Source organism: Eurosta solidaginis, chromosome 1, assembly GCF_040869045.1.
Source record: "Eurosta solidaginis isolate ZX-2024a chromosome 1, ASM4086904v1, whole genome shotgun sequence".
Taxonomy (NCBI): Eukaryota; Metazoa; Arthropoda; class Insecta; order Diptera; family Tephritidae; genus Eurosta; species Eurosta solidaginis.
In genome coordinates this window covers 52,813,346-52,835,369 of record NC_090319.1, presented here as the reverse complement: position 1 = coordinate 52,835,369, position 22,024 = coordinate 52,813,346, and the positions used below count along the sequence as shown (strand labels likewise).

The 22,024-nt window shown below is 40.0% G+C and overlaps 1 protein-coding gene across 3 annotated transcripts in view; it reads left to right on the top strand.

The window, feature by feature from the left end:
• The window catches only part of Hel89B (histone acetyltransferase 1), a 68,805-nt gene that overhangs the window by 38,293 nt on the left and 8,488 nt on the right, over nt 1-22,024 (top strand). For all 3 annotated transcript variants that reach the window (XM_067789706.1, XM_067789713.1, XM_067789721.1), the window contains exons 3-10: nt 2,844-3,585; nt 6,345-6,618; nt 6,682-7,420; nt 13,512-14,389; nt 15,692-15,821; nt 15,919-16,408; nt 18,646-18,882; nt 18,950-19,297. In XM_067789706.1, the coding sequence (XP_067645807.1) occupies nt 2,844-3,585; nt 6,345-6,618; nt 6,682-7,420; nt 13,512-14,389; nt 15,692-15,821; nt 15,919-16,408; nt 18,646-18,882; nt 18,950-19,297 (3,838 nt within the window). The remainder of the gene's footprint in view (nt 1-2,843; nt 3,586-6,344; nt 6,619-6,681; nt 7,421-13,511; nt 14,390-15,691; nt 15,822-15,918; nt 16,409-18,645; nt 18,883-18,949; nt 19,298-22,024) is intronic.

Below are 22,024 nucleotides of genomic sequence, written 5' to 3'. Positions count from 1 at the left end.
TTTATCGCTGCTTGGCTATCCGACAGGATGCAAACTTTACCAGCTACATCAAGCCCTCCAGTGATTTGCAGGCTTGCCAAATCGCGAGGATTTCTGTTTGAAACACGCTGCAGTGCGATGGGAGTCTGAATGATGCAGACAAATCTAGGCATTCAGAGTAGACTCCGACCCCCACTCCCGATTCCATCAGTGTAGATTTGGATGCCGTCGACCCTTATGTCCGGGTTTCTCTTCCACTCGTTCCTGCTTGGAATGGCGGTATTACAACCGTACTCAAACTTCAGTTTGCGAGGGTAGTAATCTGTCTCGGTACTACATGTACCATCCGGAAGTTTGTTTAGGATACTACTATGCCCTTGCTGAGTATCCTTCCAACACCCAGACTCCTTGAGTCTCAGTGCGGTTTGTGACGATGTACAAAGTATATGCAAGTGATCGGAAGCAGGTGCAGAATGGGGTCTAAAGCAGCTGTGGGGCAAGTGCATGCGGCCCCTATGGCACCAACACACGCAGTGCGCTGACCTTTTTGCAGGCTGGTGAGATTGTAGCTCTTACTTACTCCGTACCCGCTCTTCGATGCATACTTTCCAATTCAACTTGCAGTCAATTGTTAGTCCCAGATACTTGGTACTCGATGACAGGGTTAGTTGCTGGCCGTTTAGGAATGGTAGTCTGAAGGCAGGTGGCTTGTACTTCCTCGTGAAGAGAAGCAGGTCCGTCTTGTCGGGATTTAACTTTTAGAAGCACCGTTAGTCTGCCTGGTGTACCTCCCCTTCTTGACGTCGCGCTCGTTCACCTCTTGTGACCGGTTGCGCTTCGCCGACTGTATTTGAGCTGGTTGTTGTTTGCTTGTTTGGGGCTTCACTGCGGGCTTGTGCGCGAGGGTGGTCTCGTACACCTTGACCACTGCCTCGCACCACACCTTATATTCGGCGCCCCGCTCGTGAGCCTCACCTTTTTCCTCATTACTGGCTATCTTCTTGAGGATGAAGAGAGCCCTCAGATACCTAGCTTGCAGCAGAGTGCCTGAGGACTTCTTCGACCTCTTGGGAGCCACTTTGGCTGGTGTGCTCCCCTTTCTATCTTGAGTTTGGATATTGATTTGGCTGGGTGCGACAGGGGTACTATGGCTGGTACCCTGGCCGACCTCTTTGACGCTCTCCTGGCTGCTAGCTAGAAGATCGTCTTTAGAGAGCGTTCCCAGAATGCTCCCTTTCTCCCCCTCCTTTTTATTATTTTTATTTATTTTAGACACACAGTTCCCACGAGTTTGCATGGAGTGGTTAGTCAACCCCCGGCAGAGCCAGCATACCGGGGGTAAGGCACTTATACAACCGACCTTGCCCGGGCATCGGAGGGGACCGTTCGCGAGCAGTCTTTCAGTATACACCCACTGACCACACAGCCATCGGCACGGGTACCTCAACGCCTTGGCTTGGGTGTTGTTGGTGCGGCAATCCTCACATCTCCTGCAGCGACAAGTGATGCGTTCTTCTGAACACGCCGTTGACGCTGTAGGACATATGGGACTTTCCTCTTAGTTCGTCTCGTGTTGGGATCCCTCCGCAGAGAAGATTCCAACATGATACTTAAGCCCCTTCTCCACGACAAGGCGACCAACATTGAAGGGGAAACCAGCATTAACACTAACAACAACAACAGCTCTGAACTCCAGCGAACGATCACTCTTGCCAATAAATGCTACTTGGGACTAGGTAGGTAATTGAAAAGTAAAGTCCTCTCTCGGCAAACGAAAATCATGCTCTACAAGTCACTTATCGTACCCGTCCTGCTATATGGTGCAGAAGCATGGACCATGACAACATCAGACGTAGCGGCTCTGGAAGTGTTCGAGAGAAAAGAAAGTGCTTCTTTCGGAACCCGCCTATGGATGTAGAGGAAGAGGGCGGTCCCCACTCCGTTGGAAGGACCAGGTGGAAAGCGATTTAAACTCCCTTGATGTGACCAGATGGCGCCAGTTGGCAGAACGAAGGAGCTTATCGTCTTAAATGAAGTGTTATTTCTTAAGGAATACATATGGTTCTACCAGTTAAAACTAATAATTGGGTATACATACATATATCCTTTGGTTATTGGACTCTTATGCACAAGAGACGAGAAGATATACAAAAAAACTACCACTGAACTGAAACGACATGAAATGATTTAGAGCAACTTCAAAATAATGTCCACAATTCAGCTTGTGTGAAATCTGGCGGCAAGTTTTCGAAAGATGCTGTCGGTTAAAATCTGAGTCCTTCCGGTGCCGTGACTTTTAGGGGGTTGTTGTTGTTGTAGCGATAAGATTGCTCCCCGAAGGCTTTGGGGAGTATTATCGATGTGATGGTCCTTTGCCGGATACAGATCCGGTACGCTCCGGTAACACAGCACCATTAAGGTGCTAGCCCGACCATCTCGGGAACGATTTATATGGCCACGTAAAACCTTCAGGCCATCCCTCCCTCCCCACCCACAAGTTCCATGAAGAGCTCATCTATTAGTGAAACAGGATTCGCCGCGGATAGGTGAGGTTGACAATTGGGTTTGGGAAAGCTATATAATGCGCTGGCAACCTGAATGGTTGCGCTACACATACCCTTGAATCTGGTATTTTAGTCGCCTCTTACTACAGGCATACCTACCGCGGGTATATTCTGATCCCCTAACCCACTGGGGGACTTGTAGGGGGAGTGCCACATCATTGCTCAAATTTACAAAAGACTCCGATATTTATTGTGAACGCTTCTATGCATACCTATATTATATTTTGTTGCTATTACTAATTTTTTCAACAACACTATAATTCTTATATACCTTATTTATTTTTTCCTCTCTTTTTGTAGGTTGGATCGTCTTTTTATTCTACTCGAATCTGGCACTTCAGCAATAACACGTCGAGCTGCCGCGAAGCAGATTGGCGAAGTGCAAAAATTGTATCCGCACGAATTACATGCACTGCTCAATCGTCTTATCGGTTATTTGCACAGCACGTCTTGGGATACACGCATAGCTGCTGCCGAAGCGGTTGAAGCAATTTTACAAAATGTTCCCGCATGGACGCCAGAATTGTATGCGGCCATAAAGCGTGAGGCCATTAAAAAAGAGAGAGAAAGAGAAGATGAATTGGCTGTTGCTTCCATAATGGGGGTAGGTGGTAGTGGTGGCGGCGTTGGTGAAGACGACAGCTGCCAGTCTTTAGCTACTACGGCTACAATTTCAAGCGAACACAGTTTCAGTAGAGATGCTCAACAGCAGCAACTGCAACAACAACAGCAACAGCGTGAACGCTTATTATCGTTTGCGGAATTCGATTTAGAGCAAATCTTGCATAAAGGCGCACGTCTTATCGGTTCTGAGGGCAATGAATTTGATTTAAATGAAACGGAAGCGGCAACGTCATCGTGTGGTGGTGGCGTAGCTAGCACCACAACTGCTGAACGATTAAGTCGACAGCGAGCATTGCTTAATGAGAAATTAGGGCTGACGCAAGCTTCGAAGTTGGGCATTAATTTGACCGACATGATAACAGATGAGGATGTAATGATGTCTAACACCAATAATGCATACAATGCCAATGAGGAGAAGGTAAGCGGGAATGCTTGTTGTTTTTATACATATATTTATGTATGTACGTACGAAATTATTTAAGTAGTTGCACGTTTTTCATGACGTTATCTCAAGCTTTTTATAGATTGTAAGATTTGTATAAGGGCATGGACTGTGGGATTGCATAAAGGCAATAATATGTATGTTATTGTCATTTTCTGGGTTTGCCACGTTGCCGATCACAAATTGTCATCAATGTCCTCTAACGGGAGTCCAAGGAAACTTGCTGTTTCAACAGGGGTGGACCATAATGAGAGGGGTGTTAGAGGCGTTGGTTCCACATTACAATTAAAGAGATGGATGGTGTCATGTGGGGACACGTTGCAAGCAGGGCATACATTTTGTATGTCGGGGTTGATTCTGGATAGGTAAGAGTTTAACCTGTTACAGTATCCATATCGAAGTTGAGCTAGAGTGCCTTGCGTTTCCCTGGGGGGTGCGCGTTCCTCCTCCGCAAGTTTTGGGTACTATACTTTGAGTACTGGATTCACCGGGCAATTCCCGGAATAAAGGTCCGACGCCTGTTTGTGGAGTTCACTGAGGACCTGCTTGTGTTTTTTGGCTTCATGCGGCTGAGTTCTCAGGTGCCGTATTTCCTCATAATACTTACGGAGATGACCTCTTAAGCCCCTGGACGGTGTTGGCCCATTAATCAGATGCCTGTTGGGATGCCCAGGTTTCTGGGTATTCAACAGGAACTGTTTGGTTAGAATCTCATTTTTCTCCCTGATGGGGAGTATTCTGGCTTCATTATGTAGATGGTGTTCTGGGGACGCCCGTGGCGGTTCTGAGAGCAGTATTTTGGCAGGCCTGTAGCTTCTTCCAGTGAGTAGTTTTTAGGCTTGACGACCATATAGGGGCCGCGTAGCTTGCAATCGGCTGGCCAAGTGGTAATGAGCGTTTCTTTGTCTTTTCCCCAAGTACTGCCATTAAGAGGTTTGAGGGTTTGCCACGTAGTGGGGTACTGCCCTTCCATTCAGTTGACCTTAAGGAATATTTATGTGCGGTAGCGTTGTCAACCAGTCAGCTAACATGCTGGTGTTGATGCCTGCATGAAGCTCGTAAAGCTCATGAGCAATCCTACAAAGATGCACAAATTTTCTGTTTGTAGAAAATTTCAATATCGATGTTGATGGTCTTTTGCCGGATATAGATCCGGTACGTTTCGGTCACACGCACCATTGAGGTACGAGCCCGACTATCTTGGGAGCGATTTAATATGATCCCATTGAACTTTCTAAGCCATCCCGCCCCTTGTTCCATGAGGAACTTGGCGTCGCCAGAGCCTCGGCCGCTAAGGAAAGAGGATTCGCCACGGGTAGGTAAGGTTGGAGAATCTATAAATTGCGCTATATTTTGATAATAAAAATTATACATCGTGAGTGGGAAGCCGAAGATCAAGGAAGTTGGTTGATCGATCTTTATCTAGATCATATGATTAAGCAAATGATTTATAAAAGAAACGAGAGACAGGAAAGCACTGAAATACACAAACAAAAAGATAAAGAAACGAATTAACATAGGAAACGGAAAAAGAAAGCCAAAGGGAATGATAGAAAAATATAATTTAGGAAAAAAGCAAAAGATCGTGAAGTGAGATATACAAATGATGACAAAAGCAGACTAGAGATTTAAATATGATAAACGAAAAAATTGATACTTATAAGGAAGATAAAAGGATAAAGTAGACGTGAAAAGACAAAGAAATGCTGCGACAGAGTTATAAATATAGAACCACGGGAAATCTCGACAAAGGTTATGAAATTAGAACCTTTTTTTCTTAAATATTGAAGAAAGGGGGTAAAAGGTGAAAAGTGGGATTCAAGAGGTTGTGTAGCGCAATATATAGCTTCTCCAACCCAATTGTAAACCTCACCTTCGAGCGGCGGGGTTTACTGTGGCCATATAAATCGTTCCCGAGATGGTCGGTCCAGCACCTTAATGGTGCTGTGTTACCGGAGAGTACCGGATCTGTATCCGGCAAAGGACCATCGCATCGATAACCCTCCCCAAAGCCTTCGGGGAGTAACCTTATCGCTACAACAACAACAACAACAAGGTGAAAAGTCAAACATAGTGGCGCAAAAAAATATTAGGAAAGTGATAGGAAGTGAATAAACAGTATTAAAAGCCTGCGTAGGGATCTGAATAGATAGAAAAAAAAAACAAGGGAGACAAAATTAATAAAAATTAATACAGCAATATGTCAAAAAATAGAGAAAAAAATCAAAATATATAAATGAAAATAGGGAAAAGAAAAGAGATTCCAAACGAGCTTAAAAGGTGGAAAAGGAAGAGCTAAAAGTATGGGGGATTTAGGAAACTAGATTGAAGAAAATAAACTAAAGGTATAACAAAATGGAAAAGGAGAAAGTGAGAGAGGAGGAAGAATCCGGAAGTATACCCGTAGAGAGAATAGTGGGATAGTGAGAAGGAGGTAAGAAAGAAACTATTTTAAAGCATGAAAAAGGATAGAAGATCCTAACGGAGATAAATAGAGAGAGAGAGGAGGAGCGAACGAGAAGTAGAAACGGTGAGAGATATAACAAGTATGAGATAGAAAGAAAACAAATTTAGAGAGGAGAAGAAATACTCCTTTCTCCTCCTTTCTAAAATTATTTTCCAAGCGGCGAGTGGGAACAAGGCAGTTAATGAAACGATTTGGTACTCAAAACATACGCATACTTTATGTCACAAAAATCAATCAAACTACTTTAGAAAATATATTGTTACGACAGGTGCCCGTCGAAGACATTCTGAATATAAAGCCCAATTCGCATTTGATTCCATCCAATGGGCAACAACTAAGCTGTCGTGAAATGAACCGAGCCAAGCGAAAAGCGCGACAGAACACAAATACAATCACTACCGAAGGCAGTTCCACCGGCAATAGTTTGAGTCGAAGCAATAGTAGCAGCTGCAAAAATGGTGCAAGTGTAACTGATGAACCGGAACGAAAAAAGTCAAAAACAGATGCACTGCAACGCCAAGAGATTTTTTACACCTTAAATGGTGAGTACATTTTTATAACATGTACGAGTATCTAATTAATTTATTTTTTGTGTACATTATTAGATCCTGTACCGGATGCTACTGGCATGTGGATTGATGCTTTCTATTGGCCATTAGAAAACTTTTGCGCACGACTCTATATAGATCTGTTTAATCCAAGATGGGAAGTACGCCATGGAGCAGCAACAGCTTTACGTGAACTTATTAATAATCAGGCGAATGGTGCTGGCAAAGCCATCGGTATGACACGCGATGAAATGCAACATAATCACAATCTCTGGATGGAGGATGCTGCATTGCGTTTGCTTTGCGTACTCTGCTTAGATCGTTTCGGTGATTTTATTTCGGATCAAGTGGTAGCGCCAGTACGTGAAACATGTGCACAAGTGTTAGGCACAATTGTTAAAGAAATGCAATCAGAGCAAGTACATCAGATTGTTAAATTGTTGGTGAAATTGTTGAAACAAAAAGAATGGGAGGTACGTCATGGTGGTTTATTGGGATTGAAATATGTGTTTGTAGTGCGCGAAGATTTATTACCAATATATGTTCCACAAACAATAAACGACATTTTGTTGGCTTTATTCGATGCGGTTGATGATGTGGGTGCTGTTGCTGCATCAACTTTAATACCTATTGCAACATGGCTACCGAAGCTGTTGAACGCCGGACAAGTGTCATCGATCGTTAAAATGTTATGGGATTTATTACTAGATCAGGACGAATTGACAAGTGCATGTAACAGCTACATGGGCTTGTTAGCTGCAATACTATGTTTGCCAGATGCCAGTTTTTGGATACAGTAAGTTTTCGAATTATTTTTCAAAACTGTTTGCGCGACTCTAACATTAAGCCTAATTGAAAACAAGTAAGGAAGGCTAAGTTCGGGTGTAACCGAACATTACATACTCAGCTGAGAGCTTTGGAGACAAAATGAGGGAAAATAACCATGTAGGAAAATGAACCTAGGGTAACCCTGGAATGTGTTTGTATGACATTGGTATCAAATGGAAGGTATTAAAGATTATTTTAAAAGGGAGTGGGCCTTTTCGAGATATCGCCATAACGGTGGACCGGGGTGACTCTAGAATGTGTTTGTACGATATGCGTATCAAATGAAAGGTGTTAATGAGTATTTTAAAAGGGAGTGGACCTTAGTTCTATAGGTGGATGCCTTTTCGAGATATCGCCATAAAGGTGGACCAGGGATGACTATAATGTATTTGTACGATATGGGTATCAAATTAAAGGTATTAATGGGGTTTTAAAAGGGAGTGGCCCTTAGATGTATATGTCCAGGCGTTTTCGAGATATCGTCCAAAATGTGGACCAGGGTGACCCAGAACACCATCTGTCGGGTACCGCTAATTTATTTATACATATATGTAATACCACTAACAGTATTCCTACCATGTTTCCAAGGGCTTTTGATTTCATCCTGCAGAACTTTTTCATTTTCTTCTACTTAATATGGTACCCATTTTACAAAGTTTTTTCTTAAGTTATGTACATTTTGCGTCAAAAACCCAAAGCAATCACCATTTTTCATCCCTTTTTCGTATTTGGTATAGAATTATGGCATTTTTTTCATTTTTCGAAATTTTCGATATCGAAAAAGTGGGCGTGGTCATAGTCGGATTTCGCCCAAACTGAGTTTAGATAAGTACGTGAACTGCGTTTAGTAAAGATATATCGATTTTTGCTCAAGTTATCGTGTTAACGGCCGAGTGGAAGGACAGACGGTCGACTGTGTATAAAAACTGGGCGTAGCTTCAACCGATTTCACCCATTTTCACAGCAAACAGATATCGTCATAGAAGCTATGCCCTTACCAAATTTCACAAGGATTTGTACATTTTTGTTCGACTTATGGCATTAAAAGTATTCTAGACAAATTAAATGAAAAAGGGCGGAGCCACGCCCGTTTTGAAATTCTCTTTTATTTTTGTATTTTGTTGCACATAGTCTACTTATATACTGTAAAGATATTAAATTTTTTTGTTAAAATTTGACTTAAATTTTTTTATTTTTTTCATCCGATTTTGCAAATTTTTATTTAGCACAATTATAGTAATAGGAGTAACGTTCCTGCCAAATTCCATCATGAAGTCCTCAACAACTGCCAAATTACAGCTTGCAAACCTTTTAAATTACCTTCTTTTAAAAGTGGGCGGTGCCACTCCCATTGTCCAACATTTTACTAAGTTTCTATTTTGCATCATAAGGTCAACCCACCTACTAAGTTTCATCGCTTTATCCGTCTTTGGTAATGAATTATCGCACTTTTTCGGTTTTTCGAAATTTTCGATATCGAAAAAGTGAGCGTGGTTATAGTCCGATTTCGTTCATTTTAAATAGTGATCTGAGATGAGTGCCCAGGAACCCACATACCAAATTTCCTTAAGATACCTCAAAATTTACTCAAGTTATCGTGTTTAGGGACAGACAGACGGACGGACGGACGGACGGACATGGCTAAATCAATTTCTTTTTTCGCTCAGATCATTTTGATAAAGTCTATATCTATCTCGATTAGTTTATGTGGTTACGGGGTACCGTTATGCGAACAAAGTTAATGGTTAATGTACTCTGTGAAATCTGCTCAGCTGAGTATAATAGTATAAATAAATGTAAGTAGCGATAGCTTCCAAACGGATTTAAGGCCGAGCTTCTCTGCCAATTTGCGTCGTGTTCCTTTTTAATTTTTCCTACAAATTGGCGGGAAGGGAGTTTTCACTGAGAAGCTTTTCATGGCAAAAATATATTCGGAGTGCTTGCCAAACACTGCCGAGGAGCGACCCCGCTTAGGAAATTTTTCTTCTAATTGAAAAAACTTGTTTCTAAAATTTTGATGTTGATTTTCCCGGGAAGTGAATCCGGATCTTCGGTGTGGTAAGTGCAATCTTTGTGTGGTGGAGTGCAATCTTTCAATTTAAGGCAAACCATGTACTTGGGATTAACTAATTGATTATTTAAAATTTAAACACACGCTCTACCTTTATAATTTGAAATCCCAAAATTCTTTTACACGAGCTATTGTTAAAGTTTTTTAGTTAAAACTCAACAAGACAATGTCTGTATTAAAAGAAAAATTGCCTTCTATTTTTTGGTCCATTTATATAAATAGTCCTTAAAATTTTTTATCATCTTTTTATTTGCAATTTTTTAGGCAAAAAGGCAATTGCAACTTTGGTTAGTAATTTAAGTAATTCCTAAGTGAAAATTCTTTTCTTTATTTATTTGTTCAAAATATCAATATTTAATAGAATTAGTGGAATTTTCGCTGACAACACTGGCGAAAACAACAAAATTCCACCTCGCATCATAACAAGATAATTCCACCTCGTTTGTTTGCTACTTATTTTGCACAGCTGTAAATCGTGGTGAAATTCGCATACGCCTGAAAGTCTAAAAGAATCGTGGTGAAAGTCGCGTTTGCCTTAAAGTATGCAAGGACGTGCATTGTGTTGGGCCTTCAACGAGGTGGAATTCTACAACGCCTGCAACACTCAGGAGGCTAGCCATAAAGGTATCGCCTAATATTCTAAATAGTTCGACTTGTGCGTTACGTAGCTCAAATTTTTTGATCAAACATTGCACTGTCACAAAGTTTTAAATTATATTTCAGGTTTCAAGTCTATAGATATCCAAGAAGTTAGTTAAAAATCGATTGCAAGATTCCCAATTTAAAACTAGTTTTCTCAATATCTCGATACATGCGCCACCTAGCGGAATTTTTTTGATAAAATATTGCATTTTCACCGGATTCTGACTTACGGCCCAAGCTTCATGTCTCTAGCTCATGGGGAAGTTACTCAAAAATCGATCGCAAGATTTCCCCCGTTCTTAAAGTATTTGCAGTTATCTTGACTAAAGCGCCACCTAGCGGAACTTTTTTTCTATAAGTTGTATTGTCACCAGGCCTCTAACTAAGTGCAAAGTTTCAAGACTCTAGGTAACCGGGAATTTAGTTAAAAATTGATTGAAAGATTCCCAAACTAAAACTTGTTTTCTTACTATCTCGATCCGCGTGCCACCTAGCGAATTTTTTTTGATCAAATGTTGCATTGCCACCGGGTTCTGACTCACGGCCCAAGCTTCAAGTCTCTAACTCACCGGCAAGTTACTCAAAAATCGATCGCAAGATTCCCCCCGTTTTTCAGGGATTTGTAGTTATCTCAATTCAAATGTTGTAGTTGCTGCTTCTCGTACCACCCTGTTTCGCAGCTTCTACACAATAGTGTCCTGCATGGTTTTCAATAAGCTTCCTGAAGCTATACAAGGCATTAGGAGACTATCCGTTTTCTTGAAAGGAGGTGAAATTATGGCTCCTTTGTTTGAATCATGATGATATAGAAGTTCTGTTGCGGCCTGTTACGTAAAGTGTTTCCCTTTTAAAAATTTAAAAAATTGTATAACGATTTAATATAATTACTAGTATTTTCATTATATTTTTTATCTTTCACTACCTCTGTATAATTCTTTCGTAGTAAGCACACTTGTAAATTGGAATTTGTTTAATTCTTCAACTTCTGTAACTATTTTTACTTCATTATATAGATTTTGTATTGCACCCCACAATATTCAACATAGAAATATAGTTATATAAGGAAATGGAGTTACCTCTGTCCTGTTATTTGGACACTAAACACCATTAACTGTTATCTTTTGCAAATTTTATATACATAAGTATACTTCTGTTTTATGAATTGTATAAATTTAAGATTGCACAAGACAATAATGAATAAAAATGAATGAATGAATGAATTACCACGCCACCTATCGTAACTTTGTTTTCTATAAATTGTATTGTCACCGGGTCTCGAACTATTTGCTATCCTACAAGTCTCTAGGTAACCGGGAAGTTAGTTAAAAATGGGTTGAAGATTCCCAAATTAAAACTAATTTTCCTAATATCTCGATCCATGCGCCACCTAGCGCATTTTTTTTGATAAAATATTGCATTGTCACCAGGTTCTGCCTTACGCCTCATGTTTCATATCTCCAGCTCATCGGGAAGTTACTCAAAAATCGACTGCAAGATTCCCCTCGTTTTTCAAGGATTTGTAGTTATCTCACTTAGCGCGCCACCTAGCGGAATTTTGTTTTCTGTACATTTTATTGTCACCAAGCTTCGAACTGTGTGCCAAGTTTCAAGTCTGTAGGTCACCGGGAAGTTAGCTAAAAATGGATTGAAAGATTCCCAAATCAAAACTAATTTTCTTAATATCTCGATCCATGCGCCACCTAGCGAATTTTTTTGGATCAAATATTGCATTGTCACCGGGTTCTGACACACGGCCCAAGTTTCAAGTCTCTAGCTCGCCCGGAAGTTTTCAGGGATTTTCGTTTATCTCGATTCGTCTGCCACCTGGCGGCATTTTGTTTTCCACGAATTGTAGTGCCATCGACTCGCAAACTCTGTGCTAAGTTTCAAGTCTTTGTATCACCGAGAAGTTAGTTAAAAATCGATCGCAAAATTTCTATTTTAAAATAAATTTTCTGTATATCTCGATCCGTGCGCCACCTAGCGGATTTTTCTCACTTGTTCTAAGTATCAAGTGTCTAGCTCAATGGGAAGTTACCGAAAAAGACTTCCGTGGGTCAAAAATTCGTATGGAAATGAGGGGACAAACATGAAAGGGACTTAATATAAAGGTAGTAAAAAGCCAAACAAATTATATCGAAAAATGTTGGAAAAGAAGGCTAGCTAGAAATAGAGGGGAGGATAATAAGATGAAATGACAGTCCGAAAGCAATTTTTAAATTCTCATATTAGGGAAAAGAGAGAGAGAGAGAGTGAAACAGGAGTGAAACTTAGAAAGAAGGCTGTTAAGGGGAGAGAAGAACCGAAAAGAGATAGAGAGACATGTGACATAGAAGGAAGGTAGAGTGGAGAGAGTCCTTAAATTGGAGAAAGTGAAGAGATCTGATGAATTGAGGAAGAGAGAAGACATATAAACAAAGCTCTTAAAATAACAATAAACAGATATCAACAAACAATAGGAAAGACAGAAATAAAGTTAAATAGAGGAAGGAAGAAAATATTAGAAAAACATTTTTGAACTCTCATATTAGGGAAGAGAGAGATAGAAAGAAGAGAAAAAAACATTGTTGAGGAAAGAGAAGAACGTAGAAAAGAAAGCTCACGATAAGTGTGGGAATGGAGAACGGAAAGATGTTTGACAATTTTTAGAGAAGAGAGTGAAGAGATATAAGGGTTTTGAGGAAAAGCGAACACCCGAGCACAAAACCCTTATTACCGCAATGGCATGAAAAAGGGGTCAATGAGGGCAATACAAAGCTTTATAGCTTCAGAGCTCCCGCAACCTAATTGTCAACGTCATCTATGCGAGGGGATTCTGTTACAATATGAAAGCGTCATACACATATTTAGCAGGCGAGACTCTGGCGACCGCAAGTTCCCATACAACTAGCGGGTGGCGCCGGGATGGCGTAGAAGGTTTAATGTGGTCATATTAATCGTTCCCGAGATAATCGGGCTAGTACCTTCAGGGTGCTTGTTACCTGAACGTAGCGCATCTATATCCGGCAAAGGACCATCAATATTGATAACACTCCCCAAACTCAAAACTTTCGGGGAGTGTCTTTATCGCTAATACAACAACAACAATAACATAAAAAAAATAAAAAAAATAAATGTTTTGGAAAGAAAAATAAATTTAAAGAAAGGGGAAAGTAAAATAGGTAGGAAAAAAGATATAGAGTTGAAAATTCAGAATAGTGAAAAATAGCAAATAAAGAGAAAGATTTCACTCAAACCAGCGACTAAAAAATATAAATTCAACCTTCTTTTCGCTTCTTCTGTGCGCGCTAGCAACATTTTTATACAGTCCCTCTAACAGATTTAAATTTTCTTCAACTCTTTGCAGAATGGAACCTATGGCGACCCTAGTACCACGTCTTTGGCCTTTTCTATTGCATAGCACCAGCTCGGTGCGAAAGTCTACATTGCTAACGCTTCAAACACTTACAAGCAGTAATCTCAATAAAGATAAAATAGAAGCTATTACAACCCCAACCACTAGCTCAAGCGCAATGCCTGATAATAAGAATGGCAACGATGCGGGTGTATCAGATGGCAGCGCTTTGGGCTGTGGAGTTGCAATTAACTTCGATTCAAAAAAATTGAACTTAAATTTTGGCGTCATAGATTGGAATTGGAAATTATTGCAAGACGCCTTACGTTTTATTTACGAACGTATTCTAGTCGAACCTCACACCGATATACAAGAGATGTCAACAAAAGTGTGGGCAAATCTTTTGCGTAACGCTGATTTGGGAGCGTTGCTGCATGCTGCCTGCCCTGTTGTTTCGTCATGGATTTGTTTAGCCATGCAACCAACAAGACTCGCTTTTGATTCATCAATATTAATACATACAACCGCTGTACATCAAACAAAGTGCAGTTCATCAAATACAACAATAGAAGGAAATTCGTCTGTAGCATCACATCAACGCACGCAACGTATTGTAGATGATTTAGATGCAAACAACGCTTCACTAAGTGCAGCAGCTCAACGCTATTTCCTTGGCGGCAATGAGTCGACACCACAAGATGTTCGTGAGCGTAATGTTGTACGAGCACGTGTTACAGCAGCGCGTGTGTTAGGAGCGCTCTCTATGTATCTCGTACAGCCCGCGCCTGGTGTGATATATACGCCAAATATGGAATCGCCCATGGACTGTTATACAAAAGTGCTATTGGGATATTTAAATTCACGCTCCGCACTGCAGCGTATTGTTTGTGGTAAGTAGAAATATTTAAATGTCTAAAGCGAAAACTTCACATATTTTTTAATGAATAACTTGGTCTGGTGGCCTGCACTAGCTAAAAGTGCCTACCTTAAAATGCTTCAAAAGGTGCAACGGAGTTCGGAGCTCTGCCTTACCGGTGCTCTCGGCTCCACTCCGTTTGAAGCACTCAACACAATGCTATACCTTCCACCTCTTGACCTGGTGGCGAAGGAAGTAGCGGTCATCGCCGCTCTACGCATAAGGGAAACAGGTCTCTGGTCAAATGGATCTAGTTGACACGCAACAATCCTGGGCACGAACGCCCCAGTCCCAATACCGGTGCGCACTGACTACTGCACGCCAAAGAACGTCTTCGTTAAAAACTATAGTATATATATACCATCGCGACAAGACTGGAATACCAGACAACATACGGTACCGGGTGCCATCAACATATTCACGGATGGTTCTAAGCTTGACGGGAAGGTGGGAGCAGGCCTCTTTTCACCGGATCTGGGTCTAGAGGTCTCTTTTCGCCTACCAGATCACTGTAGTGTTTACCAAGCGGAAATGCTGGTAATACACAGGGCTGTGAATCATCTCGGTCTATGCCTGAGGATGGTAAACGGGTGTTTATTTTCGCAGACAGCCAGACCGCATTAAAGGCCCTGGACTCATTCGTCGACAACGCAAAATCGGTCACTGAATGTCGCAGATCTCTTAACTTCAGTATCAGCCTTATATGGGTACCTGGGCATAGGGATATTGAAGGCAACTGCAGAGCAGACGAGCTGGCCAGACGAGGCACCACCGAGCATATCCTTCCGGAAAATGATTCGGTAGGTATACCCATGGCCACTTTCAGGCTTCGTGTGAACACAAGCACTATAAGAATTGCAAATGGACTATGATCAGCCATATCATCGTGTGAGACATCCAGGCTAAGGGGCAACGACCTTCGACTATTGTCGCAGCTGCAGATGTACAGAAGAGGAGGAGAGTGTCCAGCACCTTCTCTGTCATTGTCCAGCGCTTAGTAGGCGTAGGATGGCCATCCTTGGTAAACCTTTTCTATATGACCTTGTTGAGGTCTCTAGATATGAATTCAAGGCTCTAGCAAAATATATAAATTCCACGAAGTGGTCTGACCCGCTTTAGGCAGAGTAGGGGTCCTCTTTGAGACCGTATAGGGTATTACAATGGGCCCATTGGTGGCCTAAGTAGTGAGCTGTTACCATAGTGTCCAGCTCAGCCCTTGCAACCTAACCTAACCTAACCTAACTTATACTAAATTTTTGTATAATCTTGTATGCAGGTTTAATAATTGCTTTTTGGGCACAACTAGATCCTACGATGCGTATGGCTGCGCCAAAATTGTCCGAAAAACTACTCGCATGTGTTATGGAGTATGTATACTATGACGAAGTAGCTGTTTCATTTACCAGGTAAGCTTTTTTTTTCTTTTGATTTTCAATCACCGCCTCAATTGCTCCCTTTAACCCTTTAACTCCCTTTAACTTTACAATTCTTTATTTTCGGCAGACTTCTTCAGGAGGCAAACGATCTCATTGCAACAATAAAACAATACAAAATACCCATAAACGATTTTAACAATGCACGTATACTAACATTGGATCAAATAGAAGCGATAGCGACCAATCTGACCGAGGGTCTAAATCGTTACGTCCTCAAACCAAAGGTGCTAGAAACACTTGAGGAACGCAGGCGCGGTTTGCAAAATTCTTTTGCACAAACATCAGCAGAACAATGCGCTTATAATATTAGCGCTCAAGCAGCATTAGCAGGAGCTATTGTTTGCATGCAATGCCTTCCAGAAAAATTGAATCCGGTGGTAAAACCACTCATGGAGTCGATTAAACGAGATGAGTGCGAATTGTTGCAACAATTGTCAGCAGAATTTCTGGTGCAGTTCATGCATCAGGTGTGTGATAGAAATCCTAGTCCTAACAGTAAAATACTGACAAATTTGTGTACATTGCTTAAAAGCGATCCTCAGTTTACGCCTAAAATTGTAAGTACCAAGAGCAGCTCATATCTTAAATTTTTAAATGAAATATGATAAATTTATTATACCCAGCTGTGCCTAAGGACCATTCCCAGGTGCCCAAATTCATACAAAAACAAGTAAGGAAGGCTAAGTTCGGGTGTAACCGAACATAACATACTTAGCTGAGAGCTTAGCTGCGTTGGTTTCGTAGGGTTTTTAATTCCATATCACATACGTTTGGGAAATATCGACCAAATTTTAGACCAAGGGTGACGTTTTTTGGAACGATTTTCCTTCACCCTTTGTCAAATAAGGGAAAACAACCATGTAGGAAAATGAACCTAGGGTAACCCTAGAATGTGTTTGCATGACATGGGTATCAAATGGAAGATATTAAAGAGTATATTAAAAGGGAGTGGGTCATAGTTCTATAGGTGGACAACATTTCGGGATATCGCCATAAAGGTGGACCAGGGGTGACTAGAAAGTGTTAGTTCTATAGGTGGACGCCTTTTCGAGATATTGTCATAAAGGTGGACCAGGGGTGACTGGAATGTGTTTGTATGATATGGGTATCAAATTAAAGGTGTTAATGATAATTTAAAAGGGAGTGGCCCTTAGTTGTATATGTGAAGGCCTTTTCGAGATATAGACCAAAATGTGGACCAGGGTGTCGGGTACCGCTAATTTATTTATATATGTAATACCACTAACAGTATTCCTGCCATGATTCCAAGGGCTTTTGATTTCGCCCTGCAGAACTTTTTCATTTTCTTCTACTTAATATGGTAGGTGTCACACCTATTTTACAAAGTTTTTTGTAAAGTTTGATTTTGCGTCAAAATACGAATCCAATCACCATGTTTCATCCCTTTTTTCGTATTTGGTATAGAATTATGGCATTTTTTTCATTTTTCGAAATTTTCGGTATCGAAAAAGTGGGCATGGTCATAGTCGGATTTCGCCCATTTTTAATACTAGGATAAAGTGAGTTCAGATAAGTACGTGAACTGAGTTTAGTAAAGATATATCGATTTTTGCTCAAGTTATCGTGTTAATGGCCGAGCGGAAGGACGGGCGGTCGACTGTGTATAAAAACTGGGCATGGCTTTAACCGATTTCGCCCATTTTCACAGAAAACAGTTATCGTCATAGAAGCTATGCCCTTACCAAATTTCACAAGGATGTGTAAATTTTTGTTCGACTTACGGCATTAAAAGTATTCTGGACAAATTAAATGAAAAAGGGCGGAGCCACGCCCATTTTGAAATTTTCTTTTTTAAAAAGTGGGCGTGTTCGTCATTCGATTTTCCTAATTTTTATTAAGAACACATATAGTAATAGGAGTAACGTTCCTGCCAAATTTCCTCATCATATCTTCAACGACTGCCAAATTACAGCTCGCAAAACTTTTAAATTACCTTCTCTTAAAAGTGGGTGGTGCCGCGCCCATTGTATTATACTAATTTTCTATTCTGAGTCATAAGGTCAACCCACCTACCAAGTTTCATCGCTTTATCCGTCTTTGGTAATGAATTATCGCATTTTTTCGGTTTTTCGCAATTTTCGATACAAGACCAAGAACTTACATACCAAATTTCATTAAGATACCTCAAAATTTACTCAAGTTATCGTGTTAACGGACAGACGGACGGACGGACATGGCTAAATGCATTTTTTTTTCGCCCTGATCATTTTGATATATAGAAGTCTATATCTATCTCCATTAGTCTATGCCGTTACGGATTACCGTTATGCGAACAAAATTAATATACTCTATGAGCTCTGCTCAGCTGAGTATAATAAATAAATAGAAATAAATACAAGGCACGATATATCTGCGAGGAGATTTTTGGACGACTCCGTACGGCATCTGCAAACATTTGAATTTTGGCAGAGATGCTTTTCATAGCAGAAACAAACTCGTAGTGTTTACCAAACCACTTCCGAGGAATTTTGATTTCGCTTTTCCCGGGCCTTCAACTAAGGACCATGGGTGTGATAAGCAGTTCGCTACCGCCACGCCACGGCAACCGCCATTTTATTTGAACTTTGGAAAATGTTTGGTACTCCTTAGGCTAAAATTTACCACAGTTCAATTTATTCTGTGCGACCCTTAGACCCGTTATTCAGCCGTTTTTTAACAACCTCTAACGTTGAAAGTAAAAAATACACCGTGGAACACAGCTGAACTCGAATTTTCGTAAAAAAATACTTAAGTACCTCGTTTATATATACTTTGTGTTCTATCTTATTTTCAGATAATTAGTCCATTAACACTAAAACAGACAGCTTTACCTGCTTCAGCGACAGTCACAAACAATTGCGCTTACTATGGAATTTTAACGTTGAATTTGCAGCAAACTAATGCACAAGTGGGTGGAAGCTCTGCAAATCGTAGTGGCAGTGCTCCAAGTGGCTCACGGGGTCCTGGCAGACCGCCAATGGGTGAACCGACTGTATCTAACGAAAATGGTGCAAATGCAAAAAATTCGCAAGTAAGTTAATTTTTTCCCCCATTCCCCCAATTGTATTCACGTATCTATTACTTTTACATCTTGCAAGGAACTGAAACAGAATCGCATTCAACGTATTGGTGCCTCATGTGCCATAACAAAAATTTGTATGAGTTTCAATACGAGTATTTTTACCAAGATACCGGTTTTCGAACAAATTTTATTTGCTAAAATTGAACAATTCACAAGCGTTAATCCAAATATGGAACTGTTATTCGATAAAACGGTCGATTTGACACAGACAAATGATTTATTAACATCATTGCAGCTAATTGAAATTGCAGCGCCTAATTTTTTGCATTTCGCAAATGATTCAACGCCTAAGGAAGTTGTCATCAATCGTTTATTTGAATTATTGCCACATTTTGCTGTTCTTATTTCACATCCACTGAAATCGGTAAGTGAATAAGACAATTATGTATAATGTATTTATATATAGACGAGCCTGACCCGTGCGCATCTTGCGCAACCAATATAAGTCTCTTATCAAATATCAACAGAAATCAGCTGTTCTATTAAACAGCTTGCGCTGCCATCTATCGTACAATAGCAACTACCGCCAATCAATTAAAAGCTTGTGCTGCCATATAGCGGACAATAGCAACTGCCGGTAATGCAGTGTCAATATTCACAATAGTGCCATAGTACAAATAGATTTCTTTGTGTGCTCACAATCGTTTATTTTTAGCAAATTATTTTAATAAAATATAGCTAAACGAAAGCACTACGACAAAAATTGCCCAAAGCTCGCTAATATCCCGAATCTACATCTTTACAACCAAAACTTTATTTATAGATTGGGATTCCAAATAAGAGTGAAAAGGGACCCGTATATAAAAACAGCAATTAGAAATGATATATATGATATGTATGAGTTATAGACATAGATGGTTTAACGTGGTCATAATAAATCGTTCCCGAGATGGTCGGGCTAGTATCTTAATAATGCTTGTTACCGGAATGTACCGGACGTATATTCGGCAAAGAACCATCAACATCGACACTATCCAAAACATTTGGGGAGTCTTTTCATCGTTAAAAGGAGAAAAAGAAGACGATTTAGACAGTACTAGCTATTACATGCGGCTTCGTCCGCATTAAGAAAATAAAAAAATAAAATTTCGTTGGATTTTCAGCCAAAATTGTTTGAACTTTCATCTGTATGTACAAACCCTTCTGTCAAAATTTAAGTGTTTGGGGAAAATAAACTCAGAGTTATAAAGATTTAAAAAAACGCTCCTGAGGCGGAACAACAATACAGAAATAATAACGAAATGAAGTCAAAAATATCCTCGAAATGTTCAGGTTTACGACCCTGAATATAGTTATGATTGTTACGTTTTTACGGAATACGTTACTTTGTACTTGCGCCAATGCGATAAAACTCACCAAACACTTACGCTGGGAGACTTTACACTAGACTGCGCTAACGCTGATATTACATTGAAACACTTTCACCCTTAAACGCTTAAACGACTACGTTTTTAGGCTGGTACGCTTTTGCACTATCACTATTTTACGCTTAACTGTTACTGCGCTGATACACTGGTCATACATTTAAGCCTATGGGTTCTAACTCTTAAAGGCTTGTCACATAATCAGCCCAATTCTAAATATTCCCTTGGAATTTTGTTCTCGCGGATTTTTTTATTCCCGCGGAAAAATTCCTTCTCCTGGGGGGAACAATAATTGGGGAATAGGAATGTCGAATTTTCGAAGACAGCTGTTTTGTCAATTGAAATTTCGTTGTGTATTTCTTATTTTGTTTAAAAAATTTAAAAGTTTAATTATTGTTGCAATAAAATATAAACAATGAACAATATTGCATTTCATGTGGTACTCACTGAAATGAGTAATGAATTGGTGCCACAGCAACATCAACAGAGGAGCATAAGAAGAAAAAGACGGCGGGGTAACACAAATCCGACGGAGTTGCCTGCTTCCATTCAGAAAGCAATTTTCTGGCGGACAAGTATAGTTGAATTCGTCTTTCGTCATACGCCAAAATCTATTTAAACCTTCTTAAAAAATCCTTGCGCAATTTCTGGATGGCTGCATCAAATATACCAAGAGCTCTTCCGTTGCTTATGATGTACTTAAAATAAGGTATATTGTGGTAGAATGTACATATTTTAGCACAAATTTGTTCAAATAAGTGTTCTTTCTTAAAAGAACCAATTTACTTTAACTATTTTGATGCAATCTCCTTTAAGTGTAATCTCCCTCTCACTCACATTCATAATACCTACTTTTCTCCCATAACCGGTTTTCGCTTTTTCGAACATTGTTCAGAATAGGAGGAAAGGGAGAAGTGAAAAAACTCACAACGAATTTTTATTTAGAATACCAGGAATGGGAGAAGGGAAAAACTCGCACGGAATTTTTGTTTAGAATTGGGCTGAATATTTTTGATGCAGCATCATGCGCTGACAGATGAGTAGATTGCATGTATTTGCATGGGGAGTGACAAATAGCGCATCACTAGTGCCATCTGGCATGCAAAAGTAGCCAACTTTTGTTGCAAGCAAATCATAAGATGGAGAATTTGATATTTGTTTTGTCTATGAGTGTTTTCAGATTTTGCAAGTGAAGTTATTCCCCCTCCTTACTTTTCTAATATATTTAACAATTAAAAACTTTATTTTAACAAATGAATAGTAGACAAAATACGTCAAAACAATTTTTCTAGTATAGTGGGAATGTTTATATCAATGCTTCGAGAATTTTTTTATGTGACTAGGCACTCCGAAATGAGTTTAAGCTGCTAAGTGTGAAGTTCTTTTATAATTACATACGCACCATCTTGCGCGATTGTGACGATATTCGCTTTGGCATCAAAACTCATGAACATGAAAAATTCCATTGTGACGCGGCCATTACGTTATACCCGATTTCACAATATCTGTTTTATAAAAAGATTTGAAATGCTTTTCCTCGCGTTCCAATGAACAGTGATCCAGATACCGATAAAAATTTAACATGCAAATGCAACAAATTGATCCATATGGATCACATTAGCTGTGTTTTTTTTACATCTATATACGTTTACGCTTAAACTGTATATGGACTGCTAAGCGTTAAACTTTATCTACTTTTCTGAAATTGCTGCGCATAAAATTAGTAC